This window comes from Plectropomus leopardus, chromosome 8 (assembly GCF_008729295.1).
Source record: "Plectropomus leopardus isolate mb chromosome 8, YSFRI_Pleo_2.0, whole genome shotgun sequence".
Lineage (NCBI taxonomy): Eukaryota > Metazoa > Chordata > Actinopteri > Perciformes > Serranidae > Plectropomus > Plectropomus leopardus.
The window spans coordinates 21,370,696-21,396,900 of record NC_056470.1 but is presented as its reverse complement, the minus strand read 5'-3'; the positions used below and the strand labels follow the sequence as shown (position 1 = coordinate 21,396,900).

Here is a 26,205-nt window from a genome sequence, read left to right as displayed (position 1 = left end):
GCAACATAAATCACGTGGCAGCTCGTTGAGAGATGAAAAGTTTAAATTTACATTTGCATTTTTGCATATATATATAACATATTATACGTTTAAAAATAAGGAGTTGCTGCTCAATGAAAGCGGTTACGGGTAAAACTTTTGGATGTTGAAGCCGAGGCTGCACGAGCTCTGCGCGTCTCTTTTCTTCTCTCCTGCGTCAAAGCTCATCAAAGCTGCACTTCCGAAAGCACAGTCTCTCCATCTCCATCCCTCACTCTCCCTGTCACGGGCCTTCCAACTCGGTTACCTTCCGTTTTGCTCTGCAACATTTCCAGGAATAGTCAAGGGGACCATTAGAGTTCATCATTACGCACGACAAACGGCCAAAAGACAGCAAATAAAACCAACTGTTTACCTCAGAGTGAGACACAGCCTGATTCTGACTGTAACAAAAAAAAAGTATTCCTTGTAGTCACTGCATCCTCCCATTCAGATGAAGTTTGAGCCAACACGGATCCAAGCGCTCTTGGCAAAGCACTCCGGCCTCCGGACAGCATGTGCACATGCATGGATAGGTCCTGGAGCAGATATCAGATCCATATTTGTGAGGGGGAATCGTGGTCTTCCTGTAGACAAACATCATGGGCCTCCTGTGTGAAAGCAGCGGGCCTGTTGCAGGTGTGAGATGTGAGCTGTGGGGAAGCTCTGCAGCCACTGCAGCCTCCATGCGTCAACTGTTAAATGTATCATTTTAAAGGTGATTTTATTTCTGTTATTCATTCCTAAAATCCGTAGGATGGGACTCTCATTAGGAGCGAATAAGCAAGCATCAACACTTTTTTTCGCTGTCCATAAGCACACGGATCACTTAATAGATCATTAACCACCGATATGCTGCTGACATGGACGCTTTTTTACATCTCGTCTCTCCATTACAGCCCGTTATTACCGAAGGGGGAGAGCCGCCGGCAGGCCTGCCTGGATCTATTAGACGGTGGACTCGGGCTATATTAGAGAGCATTACGACCTAATGGGGGCTGCCGTCGGGTCGGCCTCGCTGGGAAGGAGTTTTAGAGCAGCTCGGTACGGCACGACTCGCTCAGGGCGCTTTTGAAGTTGGAGCAGAGAATTGAGAAGCTTGCCTGCAGATGAAGGGAATAAAAAAAGAGGATGTAACTTGAACGCTACCTGCACGTTTTTGACTGTGCACTAAAAAAAGGACTAAATTTGTACTTGAGTACATCAGCATGAGCAGATGTCCAGGCGCTCTGAAGATGGATAAGTGTCTAAATAGGATTAAAATGTTAGAAAGGTTCAGGAAAAATCAACTTTCACTCTTGATAAAACCTAAAAATCACATGAAAAGAAAATACACTTCAGAGTTGCCTTAAATAACACTTTGTAATTATTCTATTTGCTGCAATATAATGATGTAGGCGCATAAAATCTAATGATAATAACAATTATAAAAATAAACGATGAGAAATTGGTTAGTGATAATCAATCGTTTCTGTAAGGTTTTGTCATTAATGCTTCATGACAATGTTGTTTTTCTCTTTAAAATGTGTAAATAAAAGTGTTTGATTTTATGTATTTATATTTTTAAAAAACAACAACATTCTAATAGATGTGTATAGCAATTTAGGTCAGACTTTTGTCCAAGCCAAAACAAACCTGAATTATCCAAACTATAACTTGAATTGCGTTTAAAATAAAATCTAAACAATTTCAGGAGTTAGTGGGTTGTAATTTATGACTGGATTCACAGTTCATCACTGCTGCACAACTCAAACTGATTAAGAATTTAAAGCAAACAAATAAGCCCTTCATTATCGGATCTCATCTTTGGCAGCCTCCCGCTTACATCCAGCCTAATCAATACGCTCTGGCCGCGGCTGTACTCAACCGTGGATATGAGGTGGAAACGAAATGATAATCCAATCGATCCCTCAAATTGACTCATTTACAAGCAGTTTCTTTTTGCAGGGAAGCGAGACATTTGCTCAAACTATTACTGCTTTTTTTTGGCGGTCAATTAAAATACAGATGAAATCAATGACACGCGCACACATCCTGGATGATGTGATTTTGGCTGAACTACCTGTTAGACGATATCAGCGAGATGATTAAACATGTGACACTGAGTGTTTAGGAGACTCAGATTAATTGTTGTCAGTCATAATTGCAGGATGTGACCTTTAATATGAGCAATTAGCGCGGAGATTAAAAAGGAGAAGAAGAAGAAGAAATCCAAGCGCAAAATTAAAGGGGTTCAGTGTAAGCAGCATCTCTGCAGCTCCATCGGTTCGCGAGTTGCCCACACAGGGGCAGCCTTGAGCCTGTTTTCTAGCGAATCCCCTGTTGTGATGCTGCACGGTGTAAAACAAACTGTCCGAGCCAAGAGGAGCCTGATGTGGGAATCCGGGAGTAATAACTGGCTCTGAAGTCAAAGTCAACTCTACTTTCACCAGAAAAAATACACTTAGCCCATAATGATTACAACACGGGGTTACACATACACACAGGGGTGCTGTGGCCTTATCATAGCTTAAATTATTTTAAAACATATATGTAGTACAATGCAGCAAGGTCACTAATGAGAATCAAATATATATGTTACGCAAGAATTATATACGATTTTGTTGTGGCTCTCCACTGTGAGCCTACAGTCTAAACTTCAGTGTCTGACTGTAAGTGTGTTTGTGTTTGTAACAGTAACAATAATGCCATAAAGTTATGCATCCTTGTTTGCGAGAAAAGGTCAAGAGTCAACGTTTTTAACAATGTTATAAGTTGGTGATCACCTCGACCTTTATCTGCTGGCAAACTCAGAGTTACATGTGATTGGTTACTTTGTTAAATTCCATGTAAACACCATGAAAGCAATGCAATACACTGGGTGCAGGAAGTCATGGAATAAGTCAAATGAGGGCATTAAAATAAAGTTTTATAGCTTTCTATTGGCATATAACATTGTGGTGAAATTAAGGGAATAATGTGCACTACCTTTGTTTAGTTACATATTTTTTTCTGGAAAATGATACAAGCTCATGTGTTTTTGGGGAAAAAAATGTTGACAGAGATGAATACATTTTATATTTACTGAGGTTTTAATATAGAACATTTTGTTAAAATTTGTAAGTTTTCTACGGGGGGGTTGTGCCACAAATGTGCCAACAAAGATTTTTTAAAATAAAGTTATCAGCATTGTAGCATATAAAGCACTCACATTACCCTCACTGAGCTCTGAAACTGTCCTAACAGAAGACAAGGAGCAGTGCGTTACACCGGAGTCGTGTCCACGAAGTGAAGGCATTTCTCTCCTCCACTTTTCCTCCCACCTTCTGCTTTTAGGGAAGTCGGTCAGCTGACTGTCTGTAGCTGTCAAGACTGTATTGTGCGCCCTCCTCTCCTCTGTTTTCCTCCTCCTTCTCTTCCTCTATTTCAGCGCAGAGTCCCGCTCCCATTGGAGAGCTGAGCGCTCCGGATCCAGCCTTTCGGCGCGACGTCACGGTGCGCTATAAGGATAAAGCGCTGGCTGGCTCCGAGCGCAGTCTGCTGGATACCACAGAGTGGAGGAGAGCGAGAGAGGCGAGCCTTTAAATCTCTGCGGTGCAGAGCTGGGAAAGCTGCTTCTCAGCGAAAATCAGACCGCCCTATTTACTCTGCTTATTTGCTCCTGTTATTTTCCTGGTGAAAAAAGGGACATACAACCAAGAAGTCGCAACGAGGACTGGTGCCCGTTTCAGCGATCAGACGTGGTATTTCCTTTATTATTATTATTTATGTTTTTGTGTGTGAATACACTTCTACTGAATGGACTGAGTTTTTTTTTTTTTTTTACTTTTGCACTGAGAAGCGTTGCTTTCTACCTCCCGCCTGGTCTCTCTGCCAGATTATCCCAGCAGAAGTAGGCTATATGACGCAAACCGTGTGCAGAGCATTAGTGTGAAACTTTTCCTCCACTACTTTTTTTCATTTTTCCTTTTTTTCCACCGATCACACGGTGTTTCATGCTACAGCAAGTCTGTGCACAGCGGTGGAGGAGCCAAAAGAACTATTGCATGAAACAAGAAAGGAGAGAAGAGACGCTGATTAATAAGTCAGTTTTTGCATCGCTCGCAAGTAGCTTTGCATATCTGCAAAAGAGTCGCGACAGCAGCATGAGTGCAGAGCTGAGCATGGGCCCGGAGCTGCCCAGCAGCCCTCTGGCTCTGGAATATGTCAACGATTTTGACCTGATGAAGTTTGACGTGAAGAAGGAAGGCCTGGCCGGGCTGGAGCGCAACGGGGTGCGCCAGTGCAACCGTCTCCAACCTCAAGGCTCTGTGTCGTCCACCCCCATCAGTACGCCCTGCAGCTCGGTGCCCTCCTCACCCAGCTTCAGCCCCACAGAGCAGAAAAGCCACCTAGAGGAGCTGTACTGGATGCCGAACAGCGGGTACCACCAGCAGATAGACCCGCAGACGCTCAGCCTGACCCCGGAGGACGCAGTGGAGGCCCTGATCGGAGCCACAGCTCACGGCCACCCTCCGCCCCCGCACGTCCAACAGCAGCTGCAGCAGCAAGGCGCTTTCGAGGGCTACAGGGGGCCGCACCACCACCACAGCCACCACCAGCAGCACCATCACCCATACGCCGGGGGTATCCCGCACCATGCCGATGAACTGTCCGGGCACCCGAGCGGACACCCACACAGCCAGCACCACCACCACCACAGCCAGGATCCTGACAGCCCGTCCCCGGTGTCCCCAGACTCCCACCAGTCGCTCCATCACCACCGCCACCATCACCACCACCACGCGCACGGCCACCTGAGCCAGTCGGCGGGGCACCACGGCTCCGGGGGCGGACTCAACGTGGAGGACCGCTTCTCCGACGACCAGCTGGTGTCCATGTCAGTGCGGGAGCTCAACAGACACCTACGGGGCTTCACCAAGGACGAGGTCATCCGCCTGAAGCAGAAGCGGAGGACCCTGAAGAACCGGGGCTACGCGCAGTCCTGCCGGTTCAAGCGGGTGCAGCAGAAGCACGTGCTGGAGAACGAGAAGACGCAGCTGATCAACCAGGTGGAGCAGCTGAAGGCGGAGATCAGCCGGCTGGCGAGAGAGAGGGACGCCTACAAACTCAAGTGTGAGAAACTGACGGGGTCAGGGGCCAATAACGGGTTCCGCGAGGCTGGCTCGACCAGTGACAACCCTTCATCACCAGAGTTTTTCATGTGAGTTGTCATAGCCTTTTCACAACAAACTTTACCCCCTCCACCCCACCTTTCCTTTCTCCACAAATGACTGACTGGCTCATGAACAAACGATAATAATCCACAGCTCCCATACTGTTTATGATTATACTAATAACGGTAACAATTATATTCATATTAGAAGAATAATCCATCAAATAGTATTCTCATATATAACCATCTCTCCATCCACGTGTCAACTGAGATACAAAGAGCAACGTAGAGTGTCTGATGAGTCGCAGCATCTTTGTAGATTAGTTGCTTGTAGTGAAGAGACTTTTTTTGTCCTCTTCAAAGAAGAGGATCGGCTGATGAACTTTTTTCTTTTCTTCCTTTGAGGCTACAGCTTTGAAATAATCTGTAAGTAGTGTTGGGATGGCGTCGGGGCCGTTGTCTTGTAATTTTGTTCTCCAAAAATGACGACATTGTTATGAAACAACACAAGCAGGCCTGGCCTCGCAGCCTGCAACACACGCGAGACTCACATTCGACAAGTGGGCCCGTTATAATCTGAGAAAAATCTCCAAAAGCAAGACTCCACTTTATGCAAATTTAACATCTGTCTACTAACCCGTCACGGGGGGGACATTTTATGCAACATCTCATTGATTTATTGCCTGCTTGGTTATATTCGAATATATATTGAAACAAAAAAAAATCTGCATTAAATATTAATCCTGCATGCTGGACATGTACGGTGATAATTTCTATTTTGTACTTTCATCTTCTCGTGTATATTAAGAGCATGTTGTTGATCTGCGCTTCTCCATAGTTTTTTGGGGGGTTAGAGAAATGCAGCGGGGACAGAACAGCAGGACTGCCGGTGCAGTATCATATGGTGTGGGGTTTTTTTGGGCTTGTAAATATTATGCAACCGCAAAACTGCACAACAAGATTGAGGAGGCTGGTTTTAACTTCTGTCTTTCTTTGTGTTGTGTTTTGATTTCATTTTATTTTGTATGATTTTTTTTTTTTAATTCCATCATTTGGGGGTATTGATTGAGAGAGGAGTGCATTTTTTTCTGTTGCATTTAAATACAACAAAACTATGTGTGTCAAGTGCACTTTTTTGGATTTTTGCCAGTTTTCATTTTGAACTTTGTGCAGACCTCCCTCCAGGAAGACATACTATAATACTATATTGTGATATTATTCGACACAGGCCTACGTGCAAAGTTTAAAAAGTGATATGTGGACACGTGTGAGGCTGAGGAGGCGAACATGTGGCCACAATATTATTGGACCCAGATTGCACAGAATAGGCGCATTAAGGCGAGGTAACAAGATTTTTTTTTACATCCTGTTAATGTGGGTTAGTGCTCTCTGTCATTTGAATTCAACGTGGCTTTACTAATTCAGAAAAGTGCTGCTCTGCCTTTCTATTAACTCTTTAACTAACCACATCCAACCCAAACAAATCCTCTCATTCCGATTGGCGGCCACCTGTAGCATATTTGGCCTAATAATACTGATATATATATTTTTTAACAATATTTTCTTGTCAGGGGTTTTATGTGGAGTTAATAATTAGATAGCGCGAGCTTTTTAATACAAAGTTTGACTTATAATGTTTTCCTGATTTTTTTTTCTGCCGGTCAGTAAAAAAGGGGATTCAGGTTGTGCAGATTCTCAAAATGAAAACAATGTTCATGTTATGTAATACGATTTATTTTGTGTCTGTTTTATTATTATTTGATGATTCTGGTTCTGCTGGCCAGATGCATAGTTAAAAGTTTTTATTTTAATGATTTAAATTAACAAACTTTGTCAGATCATATCGAATAAGCATGGTGCTTGCATTTGAAACTATTGTTGAAAAGTCATGCATTTAACAATCTTTGGTTTGTTACTGATTCAACTGTGTTGAAATCGAACTGAAACTGCAGCAGCGGGTTGTTGTTTTGTTTTCACCTATGATGGGGTCATGGGGGATCAATTTTCAATCCTGTTTATATAAATAATAGTTAAACACTTAAATTTGAACTGTTCCATTCAGGCTGGTTTCTGTTTTGTCTTATTTTGGTTGTTTTTGGAAGAAATTGTTTCCTATTTTGCTTATTAAAGTCATTGAAATGGCAGAAATTACCTCTCAGACTTTTTTTTTTAAATTCGCTACATAGGAAACATCTGCAATATGACAAAGTGAGTCATATTAAAAGCATATTACAGGTAATTAATATTGCCACACGCTACAGTGATAAAGCGCCTGAGCACTTTCTGCCAAAAAGAAAATAAAGAGCCAGAGCTGTAGGAAAATAATTGTATTTTTAAGAACTAATTTTCACCGACCTCTTAATTGCATGTCATTTGTGCTTGGCCTTTATTTTATTGTCAGACTTAAAAATAATGTGGAAACTTTTGGCTCAAAGCCCACTGGCTCACTGTGATTAGATCACCGGCTCTGGCCGTTTATGTGGCGCTGCAGGGAGATTCCTATACATGCTGCTGGCCTCTGCTGGCATGCTGACTTTTGCAGAAACCCTGCCGTCACGAGAGCGCACGGTAAAAGGAGATCTTTGACCTTGCAACATACCGGAGAGGAGATGAAAACCTCATATATAAATTAACTGGTAAAATTATTTGGGGGGTTTTCGGCGCGCATGGCTTTGAATACACCAGAAAGGTCAATTTAACTGGTTGTTACACAATTTAAGTCTTAAAAAAAAGTCGCGTGATGCGCTGAGCCAGACCTCAGCTTCAAAATAATCCCTCGTGCGCGTCTGCGGGTGTGATATTTTTATGGTTCACATTAATGGAATTTATTATTGCCATGTGTCAACACCCATGCAGGAGACTTTATTCCCTTCAAATCGTTGCTGCATGCAAACAATGCGCACAAAATATCAAATTTTGTTTAAAATTTGCTTTACAAAAACACATTTGTGATTTCAAAACACAAAAAGGATCGACAAACTCCGCCGTTCTTCTGTCTGCATGTCCGGAATAGTATGACAACAGAAGTAGAAGAAGCAGAGAGGAGTAAGTGTTGATCTGGTCCCGGTCTAGAGTTTCTGGTGTCAGAACATTATCTGCCTCGTGTCTGCACATTCTCAAGGACAAAACCGCTAGGCAGAGAATCAACCAATGAGACCCAAGGAAGGCGAGTCTAGTATTCTCCCTCCCTCTCCCTCTCTCCCTCTTTTTCTCTCTGGACAGCCGCTGCAGCCTGGGGGCATGAGTGCAGCTGGGGTGAACCAGGAGAAAGAGGCCTATATTTACAGTTATGATAATAATTCCCCAAAATAACAAAAAAAAAAAAAAAAAACACTATTTTTTTGTTGTCTTAGGGGATTCTTTTCACCTTCTCTCTTCAGATTCTACATAAAAATCTGCAGTGTGAGCAAGCGAGTCAAACACACAGAGGAGTCAACCACGCTTTGTGTGTTATGTACATTATCATATGGTCCATTATGACTTTAAAATTCAACAAACAACAAACATGTCAGTTGCATGCACAGAACTGAAGGAGCAAGAAAGTGTTCAAAACAAATATCCAATCATTTCAAATCAATGTGGAAAAAAAGCTGTGTGACTGTGAACTATTTCACAAGAGAGTCTCAAATTCTATTTTCACCTCCTTTATGATAAATCTCTAAAAGCAATAAATTAATATCCAACCACCTGGGATAAACTGAATCCTAACAATGTACTGACAATCTGATTTACAAATCAATACACACACATTTATCCAATAAGGTGCACTTGTGTAATATTTTGTTGCATTGTCACTGATTGCCTCAACGTTGACTTTTATGAATTATGTGCACAATTAAAACGTTGCAGAGGTGACAACTTTTTGACAGAATCTTACATTCAGAAAGCATTTTCTCAATTTTGAAGGAATGTTTTTGTTGAGAGCCAGTGATGTGTTTGTAGAGGAATGGAAAGTGGTAAATTATAAAAAAAAAAAAAAAAAGGGGGGGGGGGGGAAAAAAGGGAGGGGGAAAAGTAGAGGAAAGCATCAGCCGTGGCTCAGCGGAAGAGCCAAGGACACAGTGACCAGGCGTACTGTAATGATTTTAGTCTCCGATCACACATTCACGCCCCCCCACAGAGATCCTATCTGCATTCAGCCTGCTCTGCCAGCCTCCACCCCTCCAGCTCCTTGCATCAGCAGCAGCAAGCAGCAGTGAAGAACCTGGGCATAGCAGCCCCAAACCTGGCCTGCTTCTGTTCATCGCACTGGACCTTTTTAAGCTCCAGTCATGACTCCAGCAGGTCAACGGCTTATATAAATTGTCAAAGCGTTGCAGCCCTGCTGCAGGTATTTCAAAGCCTCTGATGTGCACATTCCTACATGCTCTATACATCCAGACCTGAAACACCATGAAGTCATTTGCATCTAATTTGTAAAAGAGTGTGAGATTTAAAAAAAAATTTTTTTTTGCTTGTTCTACTGTATGTACTCTACTCACAGGGACATGTATGGTTATTTTAATTACCACCAGCCTAAATACAGTTTGAACTTCTTCTGTGTTATCATGTTGATTTAATTACACTTAGATAAAATTCCACTTGTAGACGCACACTAACTAACACACACACACACACACACACACACACACACACACACACACACACACACACACTTACACGCACACATGCGCACACACAAGCGGTCCAGTCCACTGCCACACCAGCGGTCCATTGACTTTCATTGGAAGTGACTTCCCTGCTACTCTAAATCACAATGATTTCCCAGGGAATTAAAGCAGGCTTTCCCCAAGGGACACACACACTAAAGAACATTAACCAGTTACAGAGAGGGTTTTTCAGAGTGTGTCGTGTGTGTGTGTGTGTGTGTGTTGTTAGTGTTCACCTCCCAATATAAACACAGCGAGAATAGAGGATGAAAGAAATATGTTTCTCTAATTGGTCTTTGTCTATTTGTGTTTTCCCCTCTGCTGTTCAGTGTTGTTAGACTCTACTTGGCATTGAAAACATTGCTAATGTTTTCCAACTATTCACCATATCTTAGAGGTGTGTGTGCGTGTGTTTCACCGTGGCTGTTGGAATCTCACAGTTGTCAGCGTGCTGGACCTGAGTCAATGGCAATCAATCTTCACCGTCTTCTTTTCCTCGTCTCTGCCTAATCTTGTGCTCCAGCCTCCCCCTCATCTTCTCCCCTTCAATCCTAAGCCGAGCCCAGCGCTGTCTGGAGTTCAGATCAAGATGGCATCACTGCATCCAACAAAAACACACATACAGATTCATACTCTTAAGTAATTACACAAATAATCACATTTGTCCTATGACAAACAATACACAGATTGAAACACCCATTTTCTCACACACACACACACACACACACACACACACACACAATAAAAACATACACTGACCTGTCCTTAAAATTTCAAGTTTGCAGTTAAAGATTTTGTTTTGCATACATTTGATGTGAAAAATTTTCTAACTGTATGTTAATGTTATACTGTTATTACATCATCATTAATGATAATACCTCAAAAGGCTCCATTTCCACACGATTGCAGACGAGAAGTAGCCACTGCTTTCCACTGACCTCGTCCACCGCAGCCTCTCTTTGTGATGAATTTGTACCTTCATGGTCACAACCAGTCAATGGTCTGTATGATGGATACCTATGGCCATGGCCACAGTGAGTCGATGAAAGTGACCCATGTGTACATCTCTGCTTCCGGGATGTGAAACCCAATTCCGGGTGGGATTGATCCATGTCTGGCCGCTGCGTGGATAAGGCCAGAGGGAGAAGATAAGAGCAGACACCGAATGGTCAATGATACGTTTGAACCATCAACCTCTACTGCAAACAGGACGTTATAATGCCCCCCACCCCCAACACTTTTAAAGGTATACAGACCATATTTCATGAGGACATGTGAAAGGTGCTTGCTGCCATTTAAGCACTGCTGACTTCCATTGAAAATCGGTGGAGAAGGAAGTATTCAGGAGCTTTACTCAAGTAAAAGCCACAATATTGCAATATAAATTACTCAATTATGATAAAGTCCAGCATGTGTCACTTAAGTAAAAGTATATAAATATTATAATATATTAACTAAAGTACTCAGAACACAGAAAAATGTCGACTGTGCACCGTATAATGCTGTATGTTGGCCTATATTATTAGAGTACAATTTCTGATCAGAAGACAACCTCCTGAGCTGAAAAATGAAGTCAAAACAGAAGTGCTAAAAATTGCAGTTCCTTTGAGCCACTTGAGGCTGGCTCCAAACGTCAGTCCCAAAAGAAAATGTCCAGCTTTACAGCACAAATAAATATGTTTACAATGTGGTATGAAAATAGTTTTGGTCTCTATGGGGGGTGGGGCTTATATAACACTTGTTTAAAGTTGTGCATTACTAAAGGTCAAGTCTGTACAATTTAAGGGTATATATTGCCAGAAATGGAATAAAATATTCATAATATGCCTTCACTGGTATATAATCAACTGAAACTAAGGACCATTTTGTTTTTGTTAGCTCAGAATGAACTGTTTATATCTACAAACAGAGCAGGTGCTCGTCCACGGAGTTCACCATGTTGCTTCTACAGTAGCCAAGTAACCACACACTGGCTCTAGATAGAGCCATTCATGTTTTCACAGTGTCCACCATAATCCTCTTTCACGCTTGGCTCGCGTGAGAAGTTTCATTTGGTTGCAATGTTGCATCTCACCGCTAGATGCCACTAAATCTTACACACTAGACCTTTAATGGCCTTTACACATTGGGGACGTGATGAATAAACAATATGAAAATGTTAAATATATTCTTGCAAATATTTTGCATCCAAACTATTGATACTAACAGCGATGCAAATACAACGCAATGCGACAACTAACTTAGCGAAATACTTTAGACCCAGAGCAACTTCTGGCAGTCTGTCTGGGGTACGATTTTGTATAGACTATGCTAAAGTAAAAATTTATTTTATTAAGTTTCCTTTTAACAAAATGCTCTGAGTGAATTTTGAGTTCCCCCTCTAGTACAGTTATATGTCTAGGGCTTTTATTGTGAAAGGTGACAATGGAAGGCATGGTATGCATTGCATGTCAAGGTTGAAATATGTAATCAAGTTTGCCATCTTAATTCAAATGATGGAGCCTCTGTGTTGTCATTTAACCCTCTGAAACCTGGATAAACAACACTTTTCTTGTGCTGCGTTCAGACACCCTAACAAGTATTTAAACCTCAAACATATTAAGTAATAAGCACATTAATTAGTTTTATTTTGAAAAAATAGGCAACAATCAATGAAGAGCTTGGCAAGAAGTAAACCACAAATTGCAGGAAATTAGTAACCCCCCCCCCCAAATATATATATATATATATATACTACATAAATAAAAACAATTGTGAAACTTCAAAAAGCTATATTTATAATTAATAATTATATATTAAAAAATATTTTACAAAATCATTATTTATCTATGCACTTTTTTTCAGGTTTATGTGCAACATGACTGTTGCCTTTACTTGCTGTGCGAAGGCTCAAAAAGTAAACCTCATTCTGAAAAAAATAAAGTTGCTTTTTCACTGCATATTTGCTCTCCGTGTGAAGGTATTCATGACAAAATCAACAGTTTGGAAAAAAAATACTGATGTGCAAATTACTTGCACGAAAAGAACACCCCCAGTGTGTAAAGGCCTTAAAGGTGGATCCACTTTGAGTGACAGGCTGTCTGTGAGGCGTCGCTACAGTCTGTGAGTCAGATCCACCCCTCACTCCTCCACAGCTCCAAGAGTGCACCCTGGACATATCGGCAGACTATCACAGGGCTGACATATGTCCCTATGAAATTTCAAGTATAAAGTTGCATGAAATAGAAATACTCAAGTACAAGTGCCTCGACTTTACACTTAAAAATGACACTTCAGTTAATGTACTCATATTAGAAATCACCAAATGATACAATGCCAGATTATCTTGACAACGCAAATGTGACTAAAATCCAGTTTGGGCCAAAACAATGAATCCATTTATATAGAATGATTTCGCAACAATATTGATAATTAATGAAGATTCAAGTCATTTAAAAACTAAAATGCAAAATATTTTTTTTATTTCAGCTCCACAAAAACTAGGATTTTGCAACATTTTTCTGTCTTATATCAATGCCAATTGAATATCTTTGAGTTTTTTGACAACTAATCAGACAAAAGAAGACATCACTTCAGACATTTCCAATATGATTTCTCTGACAACACGGTTTCTGACATTAAATAGACTAAATGATTAAGAAATAATAATCCCTACATCTAATTGACAATTTCCAAATCCAATTATCTTGGTTAGAGATAATTTTCTTTCACCAGTACACTATAGATGCATATCCCACCAGTCAATTAACTCTACCAAGTACCTATCTGCTGTCCTGCACGAGCACTGTTGGTGTGCTGTATCATCTCCACCCTGTGTACTGTGCTCTGGTCTGTTGTCGCCCTAAGATGTGAAGTAAATAATTGAATGGATCCATTAATAAATAAAGTGCAGGGGGAGAGAGTAAGGGGAGGGAGGGAGAGGAGAGATGAGAGAGACAGGTCACTCATCTTTACAATCACCGTGCAGGGAGTGGCATGACTGCAAACACACTGCCGCTTCTCTCCCTCTCTCTCTCTGTGCTCTTTCTCTCCGTAGGAGGTGTCTGGACATAATAAGCATTAGCTGTAGTGAACTCTGACTCTAAGCTCTGAGCAGGATGTGGCATTTCAACACATTTCCTCTCTGATCCACCGGGACGAGGCTACTTCCTGTAAAACAGGTGGAGGGAGGTAACATGGAGCTACCACCACAGAGGCAGGCCAAGTGTACCTTCGACCCAGCCAAACTGTTTTCCAGTAGGCCCTGGTAAATTCCACTTGGTGGGGGTTATTTCTATACGCTGCAGCCTGCTATTTAATACAAAAAGCTGCCAGGGGAGTCCTAACTGGAAAAGTGAATATGAAGTTGTGGTTTTGAACCATATAGAATTTTAAGAGGGTTCATTATCAGCTATTGAAAAGCAGCAGTAGCTGCAAAGAAAATGTGTTTCCTGTTACAGTGGGTGCCTTTTTGGCTGCAGATGCTCTAATTCTAACTCAGGATCACACCAAACTTTTGTATTTATTCCTGCCTATATTTGTCTGTTGTTTGGGAAACAAATAAGAGGATGCAGCTCTGGAGTGGAACACCAAATGGAGCGTCTGAATCCAAAAACAAAAACCCTCAAATCAAATCACCACTCTTACTTGCCCAGAAATTATATATTTTCCCCCTCTTTACTAATTCTATACTAATGCTTACTGACTGCTTTCTCTCTCACCCATTCACCCCATTCTCGCATTTGCTTTCTTGCTTTCCCCCTTGTTTTCTCTTTCTCCGAGCCTTCTTTTTTATTTTACAGCCTGATCTCTATTTAGATTTCCTCGTTTGGAGTTGCCACAACGCTCCCTGCTGCCAACATCTGTAAGTGGTTTGGAGGCAAGAGACACTATGGAAAAACATCAAAAAATAAAAAGAGCAGAACGGCGCTCTACTACCAGATAGAACAGAGGCTGTGAAAAGGATACAAACTGCTCTGGGATCAGAGGCAGGCAGCAGGCTGGGCTCTCTCTGACTGAAAGCATAAGGTTGGCGGAGGAAGGAGTTAAGTGCACTATAAAATCTGACAAGTGGATTTTACTTAAAAAGAAATCTAGGAAACCCATTGCCTTGAAAACTGTAGGTAAATATAACTAGAAATCTTAATTGATGTTTAATTTATATCTATTTGTTAAGTTTACTGAAATTTAGTTATATCTACTTAATTTTGTGAAGTTGTTGCAACTTACAATTGACAAGTTTAATTAAATTAATCTTTCTAAGTGTCTCAGGAATTTAAGCAAACCAAATTTAGTGTTTATATATATATATATATATATATGTGTGTGTGTGTGTGTGTGTGTGTGTGTGTGTATGTGTATTCTGCTGGTTGCAAACTAGCAGTGGTGGAATGTAACTACATACATTTACTCAAGTACTGTACTTAAGTACAAATTTGAGGTACTTGTACTTAACTTTAGTGTTGCTAACACTTGGAGAGAACAAGGCAATTTCTATTGCCATTTTTAAGTTGCAACGACTTCACAAAATTAAGTAACTAAATGTCCGGTAAACATAAATTAAGATTTGTAGTTATATTTATTTTCCTTTTTCAAGGCAATCAGTTTCTAAGATTATTTTAAATTTGATCAACTTGTCTGAATTGGGGAAGAGACATACAGTGCGTACATTCTGTGCAAAACTCACATAAAAGCTCTACCTGCTCATATTGTACTAGAGGGGGGGTGGAGTTCTTGGGACCCCACAGTTTGGGATTTTACTGAGGATTGACCTAAATCACGTGTCAGGTTTTAGGCAGATTGGATTTAAGCTGCAGCACTTTTAAAGAGATTATGTTATTGTAAGAGATTAGGGGAAGTAGATACATTGAAGGGAGCTAATGAGGGGTTTCTCCCCTCCCCAGCTGCCAGCCTAATTCAGTGCTCACTGTCCTGTTGATAATACACACTACAATAGTATTACTGTGGCATTAGAGGCTTTACAGTGTTGTGGCAGTGAGAGCCCCTCTGTTGATAGTGTGGTGGAGGTTCAGATGGTTGTTTATTGCACTGACTTTAACATTTTGTGTGTGGTTGCTCTTTATACAGAGAGGAGAGAGCGGAGACTTTGTGTGTACAGTAGGGTCTCATTAGGTAATGAGGATGATTACGCTGCATTAGGTGGTGGAGAAGAGAGGCAACAGCCACAGGGTGGGGGGGGAGAGGAGAACATGTGTCTGTGATTTGCGGCATAAGCACATACCATTTAATTGACACAAGCTCCCCCTGCCTCCTGATTGGTGCAGAGCTGTCCTCTGCATGTCTGCTTGGCCCTCTCTGTCCTTGACTCTGAGGGCAGAGAGACAGATGTGGTGTGAAAGGGGCGGAGTAGGGGAATACAGAGAGTGCGGAAAGGTACTAGACTGAAAGTCGGCTGCAGTTGGAGGCAGAGAGTGGAATATTGGACGCGTGTAAAAGTGTTTTGTAGGTCAGTCCGCCGCAGCCATGTAAAGCAGAGGAAGAAGATGGAAAGGTTTTGTCTGGGAGTCCCCATGACAGATTGTTAAGTAATGTTATTTGACTCTTCTAAACGAGAAACTACGAAAGCATGGCCCAACATAGAGGAGCAGTTGGCTGGATGTGTGAAGAGAGGCTTCCCCTTGCATGGAGCTGCCCTCTCTATTCCCCTTCTATAAGTAGGCAGGTATTTTTACCCAGGATAAAGTGCTGACCCAGTCCCAGGTAATTACACCCCTGTTGGGCCCTGGCACAGACATGTCAGGGCGGTGCTGAGTGCACCTTACACCCTAGCTACGGGTAAACCACACTTATCTCACTATTTACAAGCCAGTATAGAGTCTCGCTCCACATGAGAGAGAGGGAGGAGGGCATACCTTGGCAGAGCCAGGAAACCTTCCTCCTGGCAGAGGCCCACTGACATCCCATCCCCCATCAAAGAGCATCAAAAGGACGCAAAATAAATGAAACTATACTCCATATTTATGCAGAGGGTGTAATCAAAGTAAAGAAAAAGTAACATAAATACAACCAAACTGAAGGATTCTGGCAATGTCGTGCCCGTGTGTGGCACATTTTCTGGCGTCAATTCAATCCAATAATCCCTAAGAGGGTTAGGCATGTTCTAATCACTCTAACATAATAATGTTGAATGATCATGAATGATGCATATCTTTCTTGGAAGTGGTTTTTTAAAGACCAAACAATGGCATGTCTGGATGTGTTGATGCTTCCAAATAACTTGAGGAGCATGATACTGACTTTGCTTTTATAAAGAGCTGTTAATAACATAATAATATAATACCACCATATGATCCTTTCATAACATACAGTGCATGAAGGTATTTATGGGCCGCTGCCTGGCTTAAGGCCAACAGAACCTGAGGGCATTTGTGCCGAGTTTGGTTTTATTTTCTGGCTCAACCTAAAATATTAACAATACTACTAAATATGCAATGTTACTGTTAAATATAGGTTTTAATATCAAAACTAAACTGATAGATTAAATACAATGCACACAGATTTTTGCCCTTGTCTTGTCACACACATGCTACCAGTAATACCAAATCAACAGGTTGTAACTTGCTCACTTGCTAAGTTTGACAGTGTTAGTTAGATGGAAAGATTTTTTTTAAAAATAACATGGGTGAGACAGAACTTTCAAACTGTTTTCATGCCATTGTCATTGTCATTTAAATAAGTATTTAACTGCTGGAAAGACGGCCTTTGCATAAAACTAGGACATCTGTGCAATAAAAATAGATAAATACTCTGAAATTGGTGCTAAATGGTCAGAGGAAATGGAGAAAAAGAATGATGGTGTTTGCTTTTGCTAAAGAGGAAGAAAAAACCTACAGCTACAACAGACCAATAAATGCTCCTGCTGGTGGGTTTCATAATGCAAATTTGCATGTGTAAAACAATGGTAGCTGAAACAATCTTGTACTGCAGTTAGACAGTAAGCTAAACTGTGTCGCTGAGAACATTTGAGGCAAGAAATATGCAACTCAGTGATAGAATCTTGGTCTGTATTTGACCAGCACTGCTTAGTGTTACTGTTTGATCTCCGTTTTTTCTCAGTTTTCACTGTATAGGAAGCAATATGGTGGCCGCTTCCTGTTCACAAACTCTTACTATTCCAGCTTAAAAGGGCACTAAAATATTTTTCTATGAAAAATTTCGGTGAGAAATAGGGGGTGCAGTAATGAAATCTTAATTTATATTTGATAAGCACTGCCTAGTTTCACCGTCTGATCAGACTTCGGTCCGAGTTTGAGAAAAAGAGTGGCAGGTAAGCCTCTTGATGCACTTGTACACTCTTTGTGTCTTTGGCATGGGTGGCTGGTAATACAAAAAAATGTAGAAGTATAGCCTGCAGTTCAAGCATCAGATTGGGAAAGCCAATTTCGTTGGATGACATGTTTTGCATCAATTTGCGTCATCTGGCAGACGTTTACCACAATTCATCAAAACATACTACCTACATTGTTTTGATACAAGCCTGTTGAAAATCAGCAGAGTATCCTTTTCACAACAATTTTAGCGCTCTTTCATGTGTTTTTGTAACAACAAGCCAAATTGACTTTTTGACTGACTTTTAATAGAGAATAAGACTTTTTATAATAAAATGTTGTGTTCAGGCTAGAGACTTAAAAACTTTTTTTAGTTGTTGGGCCAGGCTGGGCTCTGGCCTGAATTAGGCTGGGTCACACTATGGCCAGATTTCCAAGCCAAAGCAGTGTCTCCCATGAGCTCTTTCCTAGCTTCAGAAGGATGGATGGTTCAAATTATATTCACTTTGAATCATTCTGTTTAACAATGATTACTCTTTGTGTAAAGAGTGGACCAAAACCATAACAATAAAAAACATAACCCACTACCACAAGGCAAAGAAATTACATTGGTGTTTGGTTTATCAGAACCATATCCTGTATTTAATGTTGCTGTCAGGATGATGTTAACCCTGTTCAGCCTCAGTGCCATGTACAGTCTTCCACTACATGCCTTTAAGAAAACAGTCTGTCCTGAAGCCACTGAGCATGTGTTTTTCTTAGTCTGTGAGCAGAGCAGGAAATCTTTAGACCCAGTTGTCTTTACAAGAGACTTTCTCCAGCATCTATATATCTTCTCTCCCATTAAATGCATGTTCTATGGAAACTATGTGCTGTGTGTTGCTAGGCAAAGCCGAGGCGAAGGGAAATGGCTGTGGTCAGACCATAGTCCTTGAAAGAGAGGAGGAGAGGAAAGTAAGAAGACAGAGGAGCAGAAAAAGAGAAAAAAATGGAAAAAGCAAAACACTTTCTGAGTTTAAATCATTTACCTATGCACACATTGGGGCCTACATGCGCGCACAACATAGACACGCGTATGCACAAACTCACGCTAGGACTGTTCCAGCTGAGGTGCCGTGTGTTATAATGCGCTGGTGGGAATGTGCCACTGCACGTTAATTCTCCCTTCACGCTTGTGTTGAGGAACACAGAGCCTCTAATTGATGCTAAACAAACTGCTGACCCAGACTCAGGATGAAGGTCTGTCACTGATGCACACGCAGTAACACACACTGGTACACAAACCATAAAATGAACTGTTTGCCCCAAATTCACAAAACGTGAGCTTCAGCTGAACAAATCCAAGGTTTCCTAAATTGTCACACACGTTTTTTTTGTGTGTTCTATAAGAGGCTTATAGGTGCAGAGTTTGAAAGTCATCCGCTACTTGCACAAGACGCCTAGGTGGCAATGTCCTTGGTTTTTTGGAGGTACATTTGGTGGTGTGTGTGCGTGTGTGTGTGCATTAGGAGGACCTTCTGGCGGGCGGGTGGGTAGGTGGGGGGGGGGCTGAGGAGGTAAACTCCTACTCATCCTTGTCACACACAAACACATACACACATGCCGGCCCCTAAAGGAAGCTCCAGGGAGGCACAACGACGCCTTTGTGCGGGGCAGATTTCCCATGTCTCCCTGCTCCAGCACACAGATAGATCATCTCAGTATAGCCTGCTGTATGAAGGGCAAGTGCATGCATGCCGTGCAGAGAGAGAGAGAGAAAAAAAAGAGGGAGGGAGAGAGTCAAAGAGTGGGAAAGAAGTTATAACCCAAACCACTTCTTTCCTTTCTTTTTTCACACTTTCCCCTTGTCTCCCATCTCTCTCCCTCTCTCTCTCCCTCCATACACTCCCCCTTTTCTCTCCCTCTCTCCGCAGAGGAATCCAGTCTCTCCGTTGGGATTGGAGCTCTTTGAAGGTGATCCAGAACTGTACTGCTCGCTGCTGCCTCTCCTCCCCTACCTCCACCCTCCCCCTCTACCCTCTACCCGCCGCTCCCACCCCTCAGCCCTCAGGGGGCCTGGATCCCGCTCAACCGAGAGCAGCCGTGCTCCAAATCCAGGCCTGGGCTTAGCGCTCCTGCCGCAGGCCTCACTGGTTGTCCCACTGCACCACAGAGAGACAGAGAGGTGGGAGGCCTGGGGAGAGGGGAGGGGAATGACAGAGGAAGAAACAGGGGAGTAAGAGGTGTGTTTAGTCACATTTGGCATCTGAGAGATCAGGAGGGAGATGCTGCAAACTCCACTGAGCAAAAGTTTCTCCCAATCCAGCTCTCCCCTTCCTCACAGATCGTCGCTCCTCTTTCTGCTCTCCTTCACAGAACTGTTTATTTTCCCTTTCATTTCATCCTCACACTCCCTCCCTTTTTCCATCCCACTTCCCCTCTCTTCCCTTCCCCTCTTCCCTCCATCCCAAAGGCAAGCTCCTCGCAGACTCGTCGGACTGGTTTCTTTGGCACACCTCGAACACAAAAACACACACTCGAATGCCAACACACACTCAGACGCATACCCCTTTCACTTTAAAAGAGGGTCCTTCACTGAGTGCGAGTCGAGCAGGAAAAAGACATAGAATGACAAACAGACAGAGGAGGGAGAAAAAAGACAGATAAAGGGAGGGAGCGAACTGGAGAGATGTGCATTCCTTTGGCTTGCCTGGCTCGGGAGCACAGGAGACGTGTTGCTGGCTGTTCGGTTTATTATCCCCAAGCCATATGGGTTGGCAAGCTTGTGGGGCGTGGTGGGCTACATTTTGTGTGTGTGTGTGTGTGTGTGTGTGTCTGTGTGTGTGTCAGGGTAAGGCAGAGAGTGTGATTATACTTATATTATGTCTTTTATCACCTACAGTATGCATCTGTGTGTGTGTTCCAGGCCACAATAACCTGAGAAACCACACTTCCAGATAACTACTTTCAATAAAAGATAAAGAGCTTCCAGGACCTCTTAGCCCTACATACCAATTCATACCACACATTCATACACATGCACACACAGGCAAATTTACACAAGCTGGTAATTTTAGTTATTTGTGTGACATAAAAGTTTAATTGCAACTTAATGGTAATCACATGATGGAATGGTACCATGCAGTTTTGATATGTGAGGATAATTCAGGTTTATTGCAGCTTGAGGGAAATTTTCATATCTGTGTGGTCATCATTTATATTGGTTATGATAACATTTCACTCATAGATGTAATGGCTGGGTTGTGGGAATGTGGTGACATTGCTACAATAAAGTCCAATGGGAAGAAAAAACAAATATGGTCAGACAAAAAGACAGGAAAGTTTAGCCAGAGTAAATAAACCACTTGATGTGGAGATAAAACCCAAGCGAGTGTACCTGACAAGTCAGTAATTATCCCTCTGTGAGTGTGCACAACTATATTAAGTAATATTGTACATAGTGAGACAGCCTGTTGCTCAAGCAGTCTGACCCTTAAATATGCGTAACTTTGGGCTTTAATAAAATGCGAGGTGAGTTGTGAAAAAAAAAATTCACCCCCTGTATAGCCATCATGAATGATAAAAAATTACATATAGAGACCAAAACCAGTTTTTGTACCAGGCTGTAAACATGTTTATTTCTGCTGTAAAGCTGGCCATTTTAACATGGCGTACCCCAGACGATTTACTCTGTTATGTAGCCAGCCTCAAGTGGTCATTCAGTGAACTGCAGTTTTTGGCAATCCTGCACTGGCTTAATTTTTCAGCTTTGTAGGTTGCAGTTTGGAATCAATATGCACGCATGGCCAGACCTGCTTACTTCAACAAATCAAATTAATACTCATATTCCAACACACACAGGGGAGCCTTGACTTGCTGTTATATTAATGTTCTGAGTGTCACATACGGAAACTTTAATTGGCGTATCTGGCTCGTGGAACAAATGTTGATAGAGAGTGTATCAGTAAATGAATTTTATTTTTCTGCCCAAACATCTGATCAGCTCATTGCAAAACAATAATTGCTCATAGTGGCTTCAGCATTACTTAACTCTATGGTTATGCTGAGGCACTGGCAGCACTTTGTTCAGGAATGGAAAGAATTGTGGTCTGGTTTAATGCAATAAGGCACAACATGTTTAATAACATTGGACCAAAACCATGATATTTCCTCAACATTAACCAAAGTGCTGTTGTTGCCTAAAACTAACCACAGATGAGAGTCTGGATGCAAATTCTGGTCGCTGGTGTCAAAGTCCTGTGCTTCTCACCCTGATCACCTGCCTGTGACTCATAAATGCTGCGCTTCATTCACATTGTGATTACACTTTTCATCACAACTTTACTGGGAAAACAGTTAAGTAATATATACAATAAAAGTCTTTACTAGCTGACAGGATCTCAGCTAAAAACATGGTGACTACATTGTTATTAATCCCAATAGGAATGATGGTCTGAAGCTCCAAAAATAAAACTCAAGTTCTTATTCTTTCAATCTAATCAGCAGGTCCAGAAGCACTTTCTTTTATGTTCTGCATTCCTCAGTTATTTCCTCCGTCCATTGAAATTCTTCTGACTCTGTCACTTTCATCTTAATCACCTCTTTCTGGCTTCTCCCTGTTCTGCCCCTTCAACGTCACAAGGGTCAGCGGTGGTGTGTACGCTCTGAGTGGGACTGCTGCTGAAGGTGTGGGCCTTTTGTGCGTATGTGTACGTGTGGAAGGAGCAAGCTATCTATAGCCTGTGTATCCCTGGGGATTTGAGTCTTAAACTCCATATTCATGACACATCACTGTGGGGATTAGAAGGGCATCATCAGATAGAGGGGCTTACGTCAGCGGGCGCGCGCACACACACACACACACACACACTCACACAGAAAATAACACAGATACACGCTCTCGGCAGCAGTCTCACCCTGGAAAGCACAGCATATACAGTTTTCCAGGAAGTTCTTCACTTCTGCCTTCCATGCATGCACATTAACAAAGCAGTGAAAGCATAGAGAGGACTCTGTGACTACCACTGGTATGTTATGTCAGGATGATTGCTCTGTATCACTAACCAGAATAGTTCAGCTATAATTTGAGCAATGATTATTTGCCTATCTGAAATTAACAGCCTCCAGTGTTCATCTAGCACCGCCAATTCAAACATTTTTAGTTGGACCATGGAGTGCAAATTATGAAGATGAGAACAAACCAAAATGTGTGAGGTGGAGGGGGGGTGATTAAGGCCAAACCACGTGGAAGCTGATCTGCAGGGGAGGTGGAAAGGGAGGGGGTGTTAGTGCAGGCAGCATGGATCTCTGTTGTGATTGTTTGTCGGTGGCTGTGTGTGCATCCATGTGTGTGTGTGTGTTCTTATCTCCTCTGGTCCACAGCAGCAGGAGCATCAGAGGAAGCACAGCCTTTCCTTCCTGTGCCTTTCACACTGTCACAACACACACGAGCCATAAAACTCTGTGGCTAACATATAGAGGGTAAAAAGAAGAGAGAGAGGGTGGCTTTCGAGTGCAGAACATGTGTGTGTGATTTGTGGCACACAGCACATACCATTTAATTGACACAATCTCCTTTCTTCTGTTTGGCGCAGGGTTGTTTTCTACTGGGAGGGAAATGGGGAGCAATTGAGGGCGAGATCGAGAAACAGCTGAGGTGAGCGGGGAGGAGAGGTGGCCGAGCAGCAGTAGAGGGTACTGGGACAGTGGATGTTTTGTATGGGCTGGTGCCCTCCACGGGGGAGCTGAGGAAGGACACTTCTCTACCCTACATTCTGCACCTGGCGCTGGGCTCTGGCAGGCAGCCATTCCCCCGCTTCCCCATTTCACCCTGTGCTATCCATCCACTGCTCAACAGCACCTCAGCCTCCCCCGGCCGCCCCTCTCCGTCAGTCCCAGCGCTGTCATTCACAGACTGGTTCCACACAGTCAAGCTAGAGAGGCCCACGGGAAAAATATAATTGAGAGATGTTATTAGTGAGTAATTGTTAGTTTCTGGCGTGAAATTCATAAAAATGTGTTTGTGTAGATACTTGTTTTATGGAAATTATCCCTTGAATCAGTTTGATCCAGTCACTATTTATCTCTGTCTGTGTGACTAACACAGCGTCATCACAGAGAACAGGAGGACTGGGGCTGCTTTTCAATTACCAGGTGATAAAAGTTAGCACAAAGAAGAAAGAACAAAAAACCTCTTTGTGTACTTCTGTTGATCATATTAATTGGAACTGTCTAGTCTGAATCATTGTTCCTGGAATGTATACCACAGTATAGCAGAGATAGTCCACCCTGCTTTAAACAAATGCTGCTCAAGTCACTCAACACTTTTATAAAATAATAACAATAACCTTCAGGGTAAAACATCTGTATCATTCAACCTCTGCTTATAGTCCTCACAGACCACTACCTTGATGATCTGTACATTAGCTCAATTATCATGTGTATGTACATAATAATAATGTATTATTATGTGCGTGGATATATAATTCGTGAATTATCAATTTTCAGATTTATCATCAACTTATCAAATTTAAAAATTACTAAAAATGGATGTGTGACTGTTCTCAGCTTGACATTCATAAAATAAGGAGTATCAAAAGGTTAAAACAGCATTTTTCAGTGACAAACGGTTTCCTAATGTGTCATCACTATTTCAACATTAGCTTTTCAATAAGAAATGTGTCAGAGGTTATATAAATGACAATTAGAACATTAATATAGCAGCAAACTACTATTTTATATGTAAAGATATAGTGGAGTAAAGGTATCCTGAGCAGAGCATTACTGTTTGACCTTCTCTGTTCATTGCTGTGGTAGACGGTCTGGCTACGCATACACGTTTGAGCTTTAAAATCCCTGTGTATATCTCACTGGCTAGCTATTCGCCTTTGCTCTGAGAGTGAGCTCCTTTCTGAACTAACTTTTCCCATTGTATTTTCATAATTGCTCCTGCAAAAGCATAAGAGGATAAAAATAAGCCCATATCAAACTTATTTCACAAATAATAGTTTTGAAAGCATATTCAGCTAAAAAGCACTCAATCTCCCACTGTTCAGTATTGATAATTTGCTATACCATTCAAAAGTAAGGTGATCCTTGGTATTCTACTGTATTTTAATGATCAAATATTCACCGCCTGCAGACTTGAGTGGAGGCTGTGAAAAGTTTGTCGCTTGTTCTTTTGTGGAGGACTGCAGGTGTTGTCAGCTCAGACTCACAAACTGGATTCCAGATTAAAAAACTGTGTCATGGCAGAAAATTATCAATTGAATAAATTATTTAAATTATTTTAAATTTCAAATTATTTCAATTTTCAAATTTGTTGACCTTTACTTAATGTTCAGTTTGCCTCCAACAATGCTTACTTTGCTAATAAAATAAAAGGAATAAGAAGGAACAGTGCTGAACTGTGTGGCCAGTGTCAGTTTTGCATGTCATTGTAATATGCACATGAGCCCAAAAATACTTTTTCCTAAATAAAATCTTTAGTAAATATGCTAAATTGAAGCTCTGAAGCTTCATTCATAATGTTGACATTCAAATCCTAAATTCATCACTTGAATGCTGCATAGATTTTTTCATGTCTATTTATTCTGTTTAAGCACAGTATTTCTGCAAAGTTTCAGATAGGGTGAGACTAACCCGCAAGCCCACAGCGAAAGTAAACTTTTAGCGTTACACTCAAGAGGTTCTACTAGGAACAAGACTTAGTCGCACAGGTCCAAAGACTGGGTTGACTGTGATGCAAAACCCTAAGCAGGTTGGGTGGCTGTGGTTTCCACCCTGTTGGTGGTGTTGGTGGTTATAACACAGAAAATCAGCGATTTTATTCCCGTTGGATAGTTGGCTACCAAGCTAAAAACAAACAAGGTTATGCTAGCAGCAGATCCACTTGCAGCACACCATCCTGACCATCCTGAGGCGTTTTAACATGAAGAAAACCTCCATAAGTTATAGTGTAAAAAAAAATATATATAATATATTAAAATGTTCTTATAGAAAAATCATGGATTTCACACAATATATTTGTATATCAAATCCAAACACACGCTATATAAAACTGCAGGAAACCGGAAATAAATGTTTAGCCTATACAGATGCTGTTGTGCTTCACACACACATACACACGTACACACTCACACGCACAAACACACAACCA

At 41.8% G+C, this 26,205-nt stretch overlaps 1 protein-coding gene across 1 annotated transcript; it reads left to right on the top strand.

Annotated features, from left to right (window-relative positions):
• The first annotated feature begins 3,529 nt into the window (after positions 1-3,529).
• On the top strand, positions 3,530-7,296 carry mafba (v-maf avian musculoaponeurotic fibrosarcoma oncogene homolog Ba). The gene has a single exon (XM_042491783.1). It carries the CDS (start codon positions 3,993-3,995, stop codon positions 5,202-5,204), a length of 1,212 nt encoding a protein of 403 aa, XP_042347717.1. The 5' UTR covers positions 3,530-3,992; the 3' UTR covers positions 5,205-7,296.
• Positions 7,297-26,205: the final 18,909 nt, after the last annotated feature.

What these genes read in the sequence shown, in the direction of transcription:
- mafba (XM_042491783.1), top strand. Translation starts at nt 3,993, where the DNA reads ATGCTACAGCAAGTCTGTGCACAGCGGTGGAGGAGCCAAAAGAACTAT.